Source organism: Pteronotus mesoamericanus, unplaced genomic scaffold (assembly GCF_021234165.1).
Source record: "Pteronotus mesoamericanus isolate MK-2021 breed Mesoamerican mustached bat unplaced genomic scaffold, CSHL_Meso_final scaffold_167, whole genome shotgun sequence".
NCBI classification, from domain to species: domain Eukaryota; kingdom Metazoa; phylum Chordata; class Mammalia; order Chiroptera; family Mormoopidae; genus Pteronotus; species Pteronotus mesoamericanus.
This window is the reverse complement of record NW_026555308.1, coordinates 22,350,585-22,364,919: the sequence shown is the minus strand read 5'-3', so window position 1 is coordinate 22,364,919 and position 14,335 is coordinate 22,350,585. Positions and strand designations below refer to the sequence as shown.

At 46.2% G+C, this 14,335-nt stretch overlaps 1 protein-coding gene across 4 annotated transcripts in view; it reads left to right on the top strand.

Annotated features, from left to right (window-relative positions):
• CUX1 (cut like homeobox 1) overlaps positions 1–14,335 on the top strand; it is a 364,417-nt gene that overhangs the window by 314,478 nt on the left and 35,604 nt on the right. For 2 of the 4 annotated variants that reach the window (XM_054589768.1, XM_054589767.1), the window contains exons 21-22: positions 6,436–6,738; positions 10,646–10,834. The exons of the other annotated variants lie outside the window; for them this stretch is intronic. In XM_054589768.1, coding sequence (XP_054445743.1) covers positions 6,436–6,738; positions 10,646–10,834 — 492 coding nt within the window. The remainder of the gene's footprint in view (positions 1–6,435; positions 6,739–10,645; positions 10,835–14,335) is intronic. 4 annotated transcript variants of the gene reach the window in all.

The window sequence follows — 14,335 nt, the reverse complement described above, 5'->3', positions numbered from 1 at the left end:
GGGTTCTTGTCAGAATGTCACAGAGTACCCTGTCATTTTGTTTCAGCAACTTGTCCTTCTGAATGCACAGTTCGCCTTATGGCATGCCAGCAGTAAAAATGTCACTTACAATAATTACTTTTTGGTGAAAATGCTTGCTGACTTCCTACCTTCAAGCTGTTTTTTACACAGTGGGGAGATAATAAGAAATGACTTTATCCTGACTGCTCAAATGAACACTAAATGGAATTTGGATTATTATTACTGCAGATAGAGGGCTGGGTATGGAAATTTAAACAGATCGGATAAACTGTAGAGATTTGCCTCTGAAAATTATGGTGGGTGTACATTTTCAGTTGGCTTCTATTGAAAACTTAAGGCAGCTGTTGTTTGCCTGCTGTTTTTGGAATATAATATTTTTCATAATCCTTTTATAGTTCCTGAATGGCTTGTGTATTTCAGAGGGCCTTGAGTCACTGTCTCTGCTTTCTGCATCTTACTAACCAAGCAAGTCTTATGCAAGATCCAAAGCCTTACAAAAAATGAATCCACACGGATCACTTTTTAAATGTAACACCTTACTATTGCTGTCAAAATTGAATAGGTGGAACGTTAGCTGGGCTTTTCAAATATGCAAATTACCTATTTTCAGTTGTTCCAGTCCTACAGGCTGTAGACTCTCTGAAAGCAAGGTTTGTGTCTAATTTATCTTCACTGTCTAGCAGAATGCATGACACAGAGTAGGTGCTTTAAAAATGTTTGAGTGAGTGAAGTAAAGGCAGGCTGGCTGTCATGATACTGCGGTGATTGGCAGGCAAGGCTCTCCACACATGATCTGATTCAGATCCTTATTCCATCCATCTAACATAAATAAGTCACATTGCTCTCTGAACCTCAGTTTCCTCACCTGGCATGCAGGGTTTATATTTCTGCTTCAGCACTGTTAGGAGAACTGAGTGAGACTGTGTGTAAACACCCTTTGTACACTGCCACATTCATACATGGTACTAAATGCATTTTGCTTCCCTTCCCTCATCCTGCTAGTGGATTGGCTTTTTGTGGCCCACCATCATGTTTTTGAGACTCATGCACGTTGATATGTGGAGTATAGAGAAACCATGTCCAGTCACTCTACCACTAACAGCCACACAGATGTGGGCATCACCCCCTGTACATGTCGGCTGCTTAGAATATGGAACATCTGACTAGTTTCTGGCTGTGTAGCTCTGGGCACAATATCTTATGTCTCTCAAAAGAGGGAAATGGCCCTGGCCTGTATGGCTCAGTTGGTTGGTACATCGCCCCATACACTAAAAGGCTGCGGGTTCGAGCCCAGTCAGTGCACATGCTTAGGTTGCAGGTTTGATCCCCAGAGTGTGATTGGGAGGCAACTCATCGATGTTAATCTCTTTCTCTCTCTCTCTCTCCCTCCCCCCGCCCGCTCTCCCCCCCCCCCCCGCCCTCTAAAATCAGTAAGATTGTCCTCAGGTGAGAATTTAAAAAAAAAAATGGACATGTCTACCTCACACAAGTGAGGTCATTGTGAGGATTGAATTAGTTTATTCCTGTGAGCCTTAATACAATGCCTGGCACACAGTGAACACATAAGAAATGTTAGCTTAAGTAGGAGCTGCAATTACAAATGATGATAAAATGGGGTTTCTTACTATTGTCTTCCTTCTTACCCCAAGACATCCCTGCAGCAGGGCAGCTTCTCCCAGAATGGCACCCTGTGCACCCAGTTGCCCAAGCCCCAGTGCAGGAAGCAAGCATTGTCTCCCCCTTCCATGGCCCTCTCCCCCCATTCACTCAGCCCCCAAGTCTTATTGAAGCTACCTCCTAACCTCTTTTGAACCTACATACTTCTCCTCACCCAACTCCCTGCCCTTTTCCAGGCTGCCATCGACTGTCCCAAGACAACACAACAGCCTCCTCAAGCCCTCCTGGCCCCAGCCTTGCTGTAGGCAAGTCCATTCTGTCTACGGAAATGGCAGTATTAGGATTCTACTTTTTGATGTTAGGTCTATAGTATTTGAAACATAAAATTCCAGAATAATGTAATGAATGCCCATGTACCAGTCATAATTCAATCCTATATTTCTAAAAGAAATAAAAATTAAAGATAAAGCTGAAGCCCCCTCCCAAAGTTCAACCCTCCTTGAAGTCAACATCCTGAATTTGCTCTTTATCAGTCCTGTGCTTGACTTTACACCCTTACTATGTATCCAGGTAGACACCACAACATATAGTATAGGCAAACTTCCAACCTACATACAAAAGGTATACTGTTTTGTTCCATACCTTGTTCTGTGGGCTAACCATTGAGCTCCAAGTGCTGATACCTGTGGCTCTGGTCCTGACATTCTCGCTACTGTTTATAGCCCATAGTATATTGGGGTCAACATGCCACAATCTAGAGACCTGGTCTCAGTGATGGATGCTCTTTCCAGTTTTTTGCTGTTTCAGAGAAGGCCTCCATACACAACCTAGCGCCCGCTTTGTGTCACCAGAAGAGAAGCGTTGCAAGGGTGAAGGGCCTTTCCCTGGCTCCCCAGTGCAGAAGGCCAATTCAAAGGCCCTGCACAGCCCAGCCCCTCGGGGTTGCTTTTTGCCTCGTGTTCTTGGTGCACTAGATTTCATTCTTCAGGCCCACAAGATGTCTGGAACAATCTATCTCTCTTTGCTACGCCTACTCTTCCTGACTTACCTGGCTGATTTCCTGTTCATGCCTGATGTCTACCTGAAATGTCATCAACAAGGAGGTCTCTCTGATCCCCAGGCCACATCAGTGTCTCCCACCCCCCTGCTCTGTGCTCTCCCTCACTGTCTCCCATCAGGACATGATGCCCTTTAAGTACTCCTATGTAATGACCACCTTCCTTCCCCGTGGGTGTAAGCTCCAACAGCACAAGGCCACCCCGCCCTTCCACTGCCATGTTCCCAAAGGCCTGTCTCAGCAGTCTGAGGGAATGAGTGAGGGAATGAACGGAATGACACATCTTCCTTTACTCTTTCCACCAGCACTTTTTCCCTAAGTTTATACTGAAATTTAATTTACATGAATTTTGTCAATCAAGATGTAGAATAATTCCATCCTCCCTCCAGAATTCCCTCATGCTACCTGTAGTCAACTCCTAGCCCACCCCTAGCAACCACTGATCTGTTTTCTGTCCTTACTGTTTTACCTTTTCCAGAATGTCATCCAAATGGTATCATACAAGATGCAGCCTTTGAGATTATCACCAGCATCTCAGTCTTGTGCCAGGCTCTGTGGAACAAATAGCAATAAATCATGAGGAGATTTATGTTGAATATAAGGGACCTTTATATAAACAAATACATTTAATACAATTTAATAACTGTTCTTTTTCTTAACATCAAATTTAGATTGTGTTTCTTAGCAACAACTGTGTGGCAGGTATGTGCCTCACCACAGCACTGACCGCATTTTTCAGGCAAGGAAACCAGGATGTTCCAAGAAGTCAAGAATCATATTCAAGTTAACATAGCTGGTTCGTAGAGGTAGCTTTCATCCCCAAGTTCAGCACCTTAATACCAAGCCCAGAACTAAGCTTTTTTTTTTTCCTTAATTATTTTTAAGCACATGGAGTAGAGCAAAGCTTTGTTCTTTCAAAAAAGTATTGTTTTAATCAGAGGGTTTCATTAGCTAATTTTTGGAAGAGAAAAAAGTAGTATTTCTTCTTTTCTATTGACTAATGTTTCTTGTTCTGTGATGATTATGAGTCAGACAGGCAAGCACCTGTCCTCCCCACCAAGGGGCCCAGCCACCTTGCCAGGGGCTGTGGGAGCTTGTTCGTGGATTTGGCTTTGTGGTGCCAGTCCTGCCACTGGGGCTGTGGTGCTCTCTGGAAATAGCTTTCTGAAGAATGACTCTCTTTCCAACATGATGTTCTGGGCATGTGAATTCCTGGTACCTCCAATGAATCCCGTTTGCTCTTTAATCTGTCTGTGCCTATCCAGAAAACGTGTCCTAGCCCTAATCAGTGTTGCTCAGTTGGTTGGAACATTGTCCCATAAACCAAAAAGGTCGCAGGTTTGATTCCTGGTCAGGGAACATGTCTAGGTTGCAGGTTCAATCCCCAATCAGGGTGCCTACAAGAAGCAACCAATCGTTATTTCTCTCCCTCTCTCTCCTTCCCTTCACCTCTCTCTAAAATCAATGAGCATGTCCTCAAGGGAGAATTGGAAAAAATATATATATATGGCCCAGATTCTGCTTTCTGTGACCTGAGACCATGGTGGTATTTATGTACACAAGTGTCTGTTAGTGGGGAAGAGTCCCCGAAAAAGCACACTCGGCTTCAAGTTGTCTGTTACATTTTAAACACAGACTCAGAGAATGGAGGTGCAGATACAAGCTGGCCCAACACATTTTAAGGCCAACACTGGGTTTTGATCCTGAGGGTTTGCCTTTGTCCATAGCCACAATCTGGAGCACAGAGGGACATCGGTCACATGTGGTGAGCGCCTCTGTTCTTTCAAGGGTTCTTTATGGCAATAGTGCATGTGAGCAGCTTGCTGAGAATGCCTGGAAGAAGGGAAGGCACCACTGCCTGTGTTATTCGGGGAGCTCTGCCTCAGCCAGCACCCAGAACAAAGCAGGGAGAGCATTAGGGCAGCGGCACGGTGCTGTTTGTTAGCCAGGCAGCCATGGTTTTGACCTTGCTGTGGGTTAAAGGACACAAACCTGAGAAGAAATCTGTTTATCATGTGGGGAATTCATGCCATCCTTGACAGTATACAGTGAGCAAGATGGATGATCTGCCAAATTGGTCCCTCGCATGGGTGAATCAGGGCAAATTTACAGTACAATTCCTTTGCTGCTTCAGATACAAAAATAACATTTGCTGGGTTTTATATCCAGTTGTCTGATGACCTGGAGGTGAGAGAGAGAAGAAATCCGATTTGTAGGATTCATATTGCCTTAAAGATTTATATGGACCATTTCTGCTGTTACGTCTGTCTCTTTTACATCTTTCACAAACCAGTGTTGTTGTTTTTTAACCTGATTTTCTAGGTTGAGGACACAGGTTTATGTGCTGGTGGAACTCTGTAGCACTCTAGGACAGTAAATGGGTTTATCGGTTGGATTGCAGTTGTTTTATTTGGGATTTTATCTTTCTAATAGTATACAAAATATTTCTTATATTTGGAATACATTTTTCATTCTCTTGGGTTCAAAATATGTTGTTATCCTGTATATAATAATATCCTGCAAAGGACATTTTAGTTACATGGCCAATTGTAATTCATTTATTATTTGGTGTTACATTTTGTTTAGTGAGTTAGTGAGTATTTTGGGGGCCCACCTGTATGTGCTGATGTTCACTGAGTGGCCTGGCCTCATGAGCTGTCATCTCTCTGGGGCCCTAGTGTCCACGTGACAATGCCTGGCCTGTCCCCTCCCACATGGCACTGTGGGGTCTTGCCATGAGCCATTCTCAGTGGGGGTGGGGGAAGAGAATGACCAAGACACGGAGCCACAGGCAGATATTACCTGGTGGGTAAGACCATGGTGCTATGTCATGTTGTATTTTCCTCCTGGACACGATCTTTCTCTATATTTGGAAATTAGGGAATGGCCAAAAGCCTTTATTCCAGACATCCCAAAACTAGAATAGATGTGAGGATTTACAAGTGATCCTAATAGAGAGGTCAGAAGGGACCACCCACCAACAGAGCAGGGGGTGGCATTCCCCAGTGGTCACCCAAAACAAGACAAAGACCCTCTTAAGAAAGGAGCATGTGGAGGTCTGTCTACCCACACTGGCCCTATCTCTTCTGGTGTTGGTGACAGCGTGGCACAGACAGAGCTTGGTTTTCAGAAGCACCTCCTGTGGTTTGACAGAGAGCAGGGTGGGTGCTCCTCTTCTGTGAGTTCCCTCCAGTTTGGGTGCTGTGAGAGCCTTCTGGGATCACCGTGGGAACCAGCCTGGGGTCCTGAGACTCAGCTCTGAGCTGCCAAGTGCCATCTTGGAGCTTTAGGTCTCCTTGTCAAGGGTCATCTCTGTGGTGCCCACACATCATGGGCAGCCCTCATTTAAAATAGTATGTCCATTTGTTTTGTTCAGGAAATTATGAATAAAATTAGTATGTAAATCATAATATAGGCAAGGTACTTCTGAATTACAGAATTATGAGGGAGCATTAGGAGAAATCATGACAGTGATAGCACATGATTAATATGACTTTTTTTAACAGAATGCCCCTGTATTGAGTCTTCAGAAACCTTTTCTTTAAACATGTAGTTTTTCTTCTATTGCTATTTTTTAATACCTGTGTCAAAAACTATAAAACAATTCACATAAATCCATAGACTTGCCATACTATATTCTTCTTATAGGACATTTACTTACTATTCTAGGTAAGGAAGTAGATGTACATGGTAACATATAGCTATTTTCAGCCTCAGTATTCTGTGTGCCTTAATTACAGAAAGCACGCCAAAGACCTCTGCCAGCTGCAGCCCTGCCCCCGAATCACCAATGAGCTCTAGTGAATCAGTGAAGAGTTTGACTGAACTGGTCCAGCAGCCCTGTCCCCCCATTGAAACAAGTAAGGATGGCAAACCACCAGAACCCAGCGATCCGCCTGCTTCAGACTCCCAGCCCACCACCCCGCTGCCTCTCTCCGGACACTCAGCCCTCAGCATTCAAGAGCTGGTAGCCATGTCTCCAGAGCTGGACACCTACGGTATAACCAAGAGGGTCAAGGAGGTGCTGACTGACAACAACCTTGGTAAGTTCCCTCCCGAACTGCAAAGTCCAGAGGTGGCAGGTCGTTTCCTGTTGGAATTCTTAGGAAGAACAGGGCGGGGGGCGAGGGGGGAAAGGCTGAGCCAGCAAAGGTTTTAAACGTTCACAGACTGTTCCAACGTTGGGAACACTCAGGGTGCTAGAGTTCCACCCTGACTGGAGCATGCCCAGTAGGGCTCTAAATCCTGTGGGCTCCAGGGCTGGGCAGGATCAACATCAGCCCAGCAGCATCCGGATGGCATATTGGAGGAGTCTTACAGACTGGGTTCAAATTTGAGCTCTCCTATTTAGTGACTGTGATCCTGAGCAAGCTACCCTCTGAGCCCTCTCAGAAAAACAAGTAACAGTGCCTACCATGGGGTTGTGAGTAGCAGCAATTTCCAGCACTCTGCCTGGCAGCTAACGGGCTGTTATTGTCATCCCTGCTGCCTCATGAAGCCGCCTCCACTTCACAGGCCTCCCCCTGGGTTTCACACCCAGGCCATGGGGCTCTGCCTGAGGGGGCTCTGTGGCACCACTGATCAGTGGCTGCAGCTGTAAGATTATTAGGGTGTTTAGTCATTTCAAAGTACTGTGCTCCTGCAGGATAGTATTGACCAGGTGGGGTTCCCCTGGTTTGGGCATCCAGAGAATGGAAATAGCCACTCCCCAGGCACTTAGGACTTTCTTGTTGCCCTGGTGTAAAAGTCCATTAAAAGAGCATTGTTCTCTGCAATACAGGTTAAGATGACCCCCAGGAGTTACTGGATTGTGCCTGGTACCTTCAGGAGGAGCCTTGTGTGTCTGTTTTTCCCAGGGGGCGGGAAAAGAAAAGGGTAGCAATAAAGTGAGTTCTAGGAAATTTTGCCTACTGATCTCATAGCCTCAACTGCTTGAGGCCTTCCACCCAACTGCTTGTGCAAAACAGGATGAGAGAAAAGTAATATCCACTGAGAACAATTTTAGCTAATTCATAATAATAAAAATTTAGCTGTTGACTTAAAAATGGCCAAGTCCCATAAGTCCATCAGCTACCAAAATGTGCAAGGATTCCTAGACTTGTCTTATCCCCTACCTTACAGTCTTATCACAAGTCCAAGGCAGTAGGCCTGATATAGTATTGCTCCTCACTCCCTTATGGGAAATATAATATTGCATTATACCACCAGAAGAGATGAGGCCAGTGTGGGTAGACAGACCTCCACATGCTCCTTTCTTAAGAGGGTCTTTGTCTTGTTTTGGGTGACCACTGGGGAATGCCACCCCCTGCTCTGTTGGTGGGTGGTCCCTTCTGACCTCTCTATTAGGATCACTTGTAAATCCTCACATCTATTCTAGTTTTGGGATGTCTGGAATAAAGGCTTTTGGCCATTCCCTAATTTTCAAATATAGAGAAAGATCGTGTCCAGGAGGAAAATACAACGTGACATAGCACCATGGTCTTACCCACCAGGTAATATCTGCCTGTGGCTCCGTGTCTTGGTCATTCTCTTCCCCCACCCCCACTGAGAATGGCTCATGGCAAGACCCCACAGTGCCATGTGGGAGGGGACAGGCCAGGCATTGTCACGTGGACACTAGGGCCCCAGAGAGATGACAGCTCGTGAGGCCAGGCCACTCAGTGAACATCAGCACATACAGGTGGCCCCCAAGTGTTGAAAATCAGCTGAAGAAAATTCTGATTTTCAAATGCTGATAAGTTGCAAGATCACAGCTATGAGATTATGAACCTTAAAGGCTCCTCCTTGGCCTTCCCATCCATTTCCCCATCAGTGAGGAAGCTGTAGCTGATGGTGTTCATCTGCAGCCACACCAGAACCCCACTGGTTTGTGGAACTTTGTTATCAAATTTTGTGAAGCCCAAATCAGTGCTCAGAGGGCTGAAACTTCTCAGGCCAGACTGATAACTTAAGCCTCTGAGCAGTAATTTCCAGAAGGCTCCATAGCATTGTCACCCTTGACCTAGAGATCAGAAGCAACCTTACGGTTGCTCTCACTAGTCTTAGCTTCTCCAGGAAAGGAATTGCCTCCCCTCTTGGAGTCTCTTAGTGGGTAATGAACGTAGAGGGAGCCAGATTACAGCTGAATTAGGTAGCAAAGATGACCCTTAACTGAGAGTCAAGTAAGACTGTCTCTTAACCTTTGGCGTGGGATCTTGGGGTATTCATTCATCAATCTGTTGAAATCATGTGCAGAATGTGTATGTGCACATTTCTTCAGGCAAGGGTCTGTAGCTTTCTTTCAGTTCTCAAATAGGTCTGTGACCCAAAAACGATTGAGTCACTGCTCTGAAACCTCTAGAACTAATACAAATAACTTTCCACTTGAGCCCTGACCAGTGTGGCTCAGTTGGTTGGGCATTGTCCCACAAAACAAAAGGTCACCAGTTCAATTCCCAGTGAGGGCACATGCCTGGGTTGTGGGTTTAGTCCCTGGTCAGCGCTTGTACAAGAGGCAACTGATCAATGTTTCTCTCTCAAATTGATGTTTCCCTCCCTCTCTTTCTCCCTCCCTTCCCCTCAGAAGGAAAGAAGGGAGGGAGGAAAAAGAAACAATAATCACTTGATTTTTCTCCCTGTACAACTAGATGGGTCAAGCAAATAGTACTAGCTCTTCATATATACCACTTTCCTGAACAGAGCGAGCTTCTTGAATAAAATGAGATCCATTTGCCAGATGAGAATTAGGAAAAATTTATTTTAACAACCACATCAAAATATGGGTAAAAGCTTGGGACGTTTGTAGCCTCAACTAAGAATTTGAAAAGCAGAGAAACCACGAGTTTACAAAATCACTAAATGTATCTCTAAGTTAAAATGAGTGATAGCAAAAAAATTAATTTCTCAAATTCAAAGCCTTCCGTGCTGTCAACTTTACTTGGAGCCCTGGTTTTCACAAGGCAGCCCTCCACCATTTTCTCAAAACCACCCCAAGGGCACAGGTGATAGCATTTCCTTCTCACAGATGGAGGACAGGAGGCACAGAGGGAATAAGCCAGTCATCCACGGTCACCTCTGCCTAGGTATCGTGTTCTGTGTGCTTTACAGTACCGAACACTGGCTTCTCTGATCCCAATCTCCATTTCTGCCTAATAAGGCCTGTTCATTTAAGTTGTCCCATCAGGTCATTCAGGTTGTACCTGATTCACTTTTGTACCTTTAAAAGTGGTGGCTCCTCTTAACCTGCAGCTGAGTGGCTCTCAGAGAAGAGAAATTTTCTTTTTAAGCCTCTGATGAGCATGGCACTGTGCTCTCCAGAGTGATATGCCCTCTGATCAGCCTGGGGAGCAGGCTGCCCACCATGGCCCCAGGGAAAAGGCATCAAGAAAAGGCACTTTGAGCTCCAGGCAGCAGAGGCAGCTTAGACTGCGGGAACAGACTTTAGAATTGGAAATGGCCTGCTTTTCGGAAAAACAGAGCTGAGGAGCTCTTTCTCCTTCTCTTTCCTGCTGTGACCTTGGGTCAAGTGGCCTGTTTTCTCAGCAAGTCCTCACAACCTTGCAAATCGTGAAAGGAGGTGGCGCAGACAGCCCTGTGGTTTGAGATTGTACAAGAGAGATCTCCTTGTGTGCTACTTAAACCTCTGGAGCTTGGGTTTGGGATTAACCACCTCTGATAAATGCAGCAGGTGTTATTACCCAGGCCTCAGCTCATCCAAAGCCTGAAGGCTTTTTGACAAACGTTGTATGTAAGCAGAATGCAAGAGTAAAACTGACTCTGTCTGCAATGGAGTTTGTCACAAGTCTGGTTAAAGAAATGCTTCTACAAAGCACATGCTCCAAGCCGGGACCCAGCTGACCAGACTCTAGGTCTTTAAACCTCATGTCTGATTTTTAACCTTGACACATACTTATCCTTCCAGATTCCTGGGTCTCAATGATGACATCTCTCTTGGTTCTTCTTTCTCTCTAGGTCAGCGCTTATTTGGGGAGACCATCTTAGGGCTCACCCAAGGCTCCGTCTCTGACCTCCTTGCTCGCCCAAAGCCCTGGCACAAGCTCAGCCTGAAGGGACGGGAGCCCTTTGTCCGAATGCAGTTATGGCTGAATGACCCCAACAATGTGGAGAAGCTGATGGACATGAAACGGATGGAAAAGAAAGGTAACTGTCCCAGCCAGCTGCTTTCTCATTTATAAATGGCGCTGTTTCTGTTAGAGCCTTCATGCAGAGCGGATGAGGAAAACTGATCCATAACCAAGGGGCTACAGGCAGGGCAAAGGATTTTTTGGCAGTTATCCGCCAAGGATGGGAAGGTCTGTGTCTTTTTCTACCTAGCAGCCCTAACTCAAGGACATTTTAGTATTGAGGAGCAATTTGGCAATTCCTGATAGCCACCCTGACAGTCAGTGTACCCTTTTTCTTTTTTCAGGAGAATAAGGCCACCAAGAAATGAGTTCCACAGCACTTAGTGGTGGCTTGTGTTTGTTGTCTTTTGTCTTGTTAAATGAGTGGGATATTTCAACATTTATTGCACATGTACCAGGTGCCAGAGGCTTCCATATTATCTTACTGGCGAAATCATTAATAAATGCCTTTGTAGATAAGGACACCTTGGATTCAGAGAAGTCAGGTGCCTCCATTAAGGTCACCCAGCCTGGAAAACGCCAGAGCAAATTCCTGTCGGAACAGCTCTCCTGCTGTGACTTTAATGTCTCAACCGACCAGTACAGGATACAGATACAGCCTCTTAGAGAGCTAGGTGTGGCACTTTTCTCCAGTGCATCTGCACCCTCTCGAATGTTGATCAGCATCCTCCTTGTACCCTGGAAGCTACAACATGGAAGAAATTCTAAAGGATTTCATTGGTGGTAGAAAAGTAATGCCTATTCCATCTCATGGTTTGCACTCCGACATGCTGCTTCTCATTAGTGAGTCCTCCTCTCAGAGGTGACAGTCCTGGGTCATGACCTGCAGTACTGTGAGCTCACTCGGTGGCCGAACTCAAATCCCATAGATGTGGAGATCTGGTACCAGCTGCTGGTCTGGCCATGAGAAGCTGTGCCTGCCCTCCTTAAATCAGCTCTTGCAGAGGAGGAGCTCAACTAAAGAGTCGGCCTGACAACCACCTGTGTGGCTGTACCTGGCCTCACCCCCAGCTCATCTGAGCCCAGGCTCGTATCCTCTTAATTCACCAGGAGAGGCTGCTGTTCACCTGCCAAGCATCCCTACTCTCACCCAACCAAGAAAAGGGCTGGAGCTCCAAAAGGGAGCAAGAGTCTCTGATGCCTCACCTAGGAGTTCATGGCCTGGCTCTTGTATCACAAAAAATGCTTCCTGTTCCTGGGTGCCAGGCACTAGGCTGAGATTTCACTTAATCTGCACAGCTCTATCCCATAAAGATGTCATTATCTGGGAAAGATGAGTTTCTGGCATTTTGAAACTTACCCGATTGATTTATTTTTAAGAGAGGGGAGGGAAAGAGAGAGAGGGAGAGAGAATGCTATCAGTTGCCTCTCGCACGCCTGCAATTGGGGACCTGGTCTGCAAGCCAGGCATGTGTTCCTGACCATGAATTGAACCTGTAACCTTTCGGTTCACAGGCCAGTACTTAATCCACTGAGCCACAGCAGCCAGGGCAAAACTTAACTGACTTCAAGAGCTGGCATAAGTGAGGAGCAGGAATCCAAACCCAGAGCTGTCAGATTCAAAGGTGGGCTCTCAGATATGTTCTGTGCCTTGGGCTGAGTGCCTGCCACTTTGGGACCATGTGCCCAGGCAGCGTCCTTCCACCCCAGCTGAGGTCCTCCGGTGCACTCCTGCCTGCCCTCCAGTGTAAAGACCCAGGCTCTGACAGAGGCCGCAGCCTCTCAGGCAACCCTAGACAGTTCTGCAAGCTCCAGAGGCCTGGTGCCACATCACCCCCCAAAGTATTTTTACTTTCTGTTATGGGAAATTTCAAATATAAAAATAGAAAGAATGGTGTATGAACCGAATATATCCATCACCGAGTTTCAGCAATTATCAGTGCTCACCAAAGCAATTTTAAAGTTGTCTGCGCTCCATCAAAAGGCAGTGCCCTTCCTCCTTGGGCTTGCTGAGTACCGGGAGCTCCCTCATCCAGTGGCAGGTCTGAACACCTGGGCCAGCCCTGCTGAAAGCCGCCTCCTGAGCAGCCTCCTGTTGCTGCAGACATGAGCAGAGAGTGGAGCTCTGGTGTAGTTGACTCCTCCTGGGTCAGTGGAAAAGGACCTCGGCCCCCAGAAATAGATCTTAGGATTCATGGCGGTTGGAGTTTCCACTTCTCCTTCCACATGGGCTCTGGGCGCCATCTTGTGTTACAAAAGAGTTACTGTTTCAGTGGGGACCAGCCCTCCTCCTCACATCCCTGGGTCCCTATGCAGCTGTGACCCCACTGTCTTCTCCCCCTGGTAGGGATGCTCACTAGCGGAACCTTCACCAGCCCGAGTGGGAGACCAAGGCACCTGACCCATCAGCCACAACAGCAGGTGGCCTGGAGCACAGTACTTCCTGTGATCTCTGCAGACTGCTGGTAGTCCGCCCAACTGGGTGAGGCTGGCAGCGCAGACCAGGCTCCCTTCTTTCTGGCCTCTTAACTCTATCATATCAATTTGGGGGCGGGAGTGGAGGGGAAGATTGGCCTTCTCAGTTATTTCCTAGTTCTAATCATAAAATGGCAAGTTAACTAATTCCCTGGCCTAAGTTTCTACATCTGTAAAATGAGGATAATAATGCTAAACTTTTCAGGTTGTGAGGGTTAGACAGAATGCATCTAGCATTATAACTAACACACATAAGTGCTCAGTAAATGGTAGTTACTAAAATAATACACAGGGTCCAGCAGAAGTAAGGTTGGTAGGGTAATAATATGAGTATAATAATTTATAGTTTTAATTTGAACATTTCACCTTAAAATGTCATATGGTGTATTTGAGTAGATACTATATGTTACAGAATTACATGCTCGTGATTTTGTAATTTAAAAAAAGGGGCGATATTTGTGCTGGTCCCTGTATATTCCTTTAAAATTGATGAAAATAAGTTCTGCTACTAGTCTAGCCACAATTAAAAATTCTACACTAGGTTATCCAGACCAGGATTCATATGTACACTGTGTTCCCTTCTCTTCCATAAAGTTTTTGCTTCTCCCTTTAGCTCGAGTCTTTTATTGCTCTGCCTGCCTGCCTTCCGTCCTTCCTTTCTTCTTTATAACCCTTTCTCTACCCCAATCTGCCTTCTGCTTTTTGTTCCCTTCAAGAGATGGTCCCTGAACCAACCTTGTGCGCAGTCACAAGCACCAGGACTGACATGTTTGCAGCCTCTGCTAGTTCGCATGGGTGCGGCTCCTCTCCCTGGAGGCTACAGATGCACCTTGGCAGTCTGCAGTCTACCCCTACAGCATTTGAGACCCAAATGTCAGTGCTGTTGAAGTGAGGCTTTCTGTGGCTCCCACAGACACGGCCTCGGGCCCCACTCCCATACTGCACCTACACAGGGCCACCATTGAGCAGGGCAGCCTGTGCTGCCTGGAACATACTTAGATCAGGCCTCAGTTCTATCACTTCTACCTGTGTGACCCCAGGCAAGTCGTTCAACCACTCTAAGCTTCAGTTTCTTCACCTGTACAAAGGATGATAATGATCT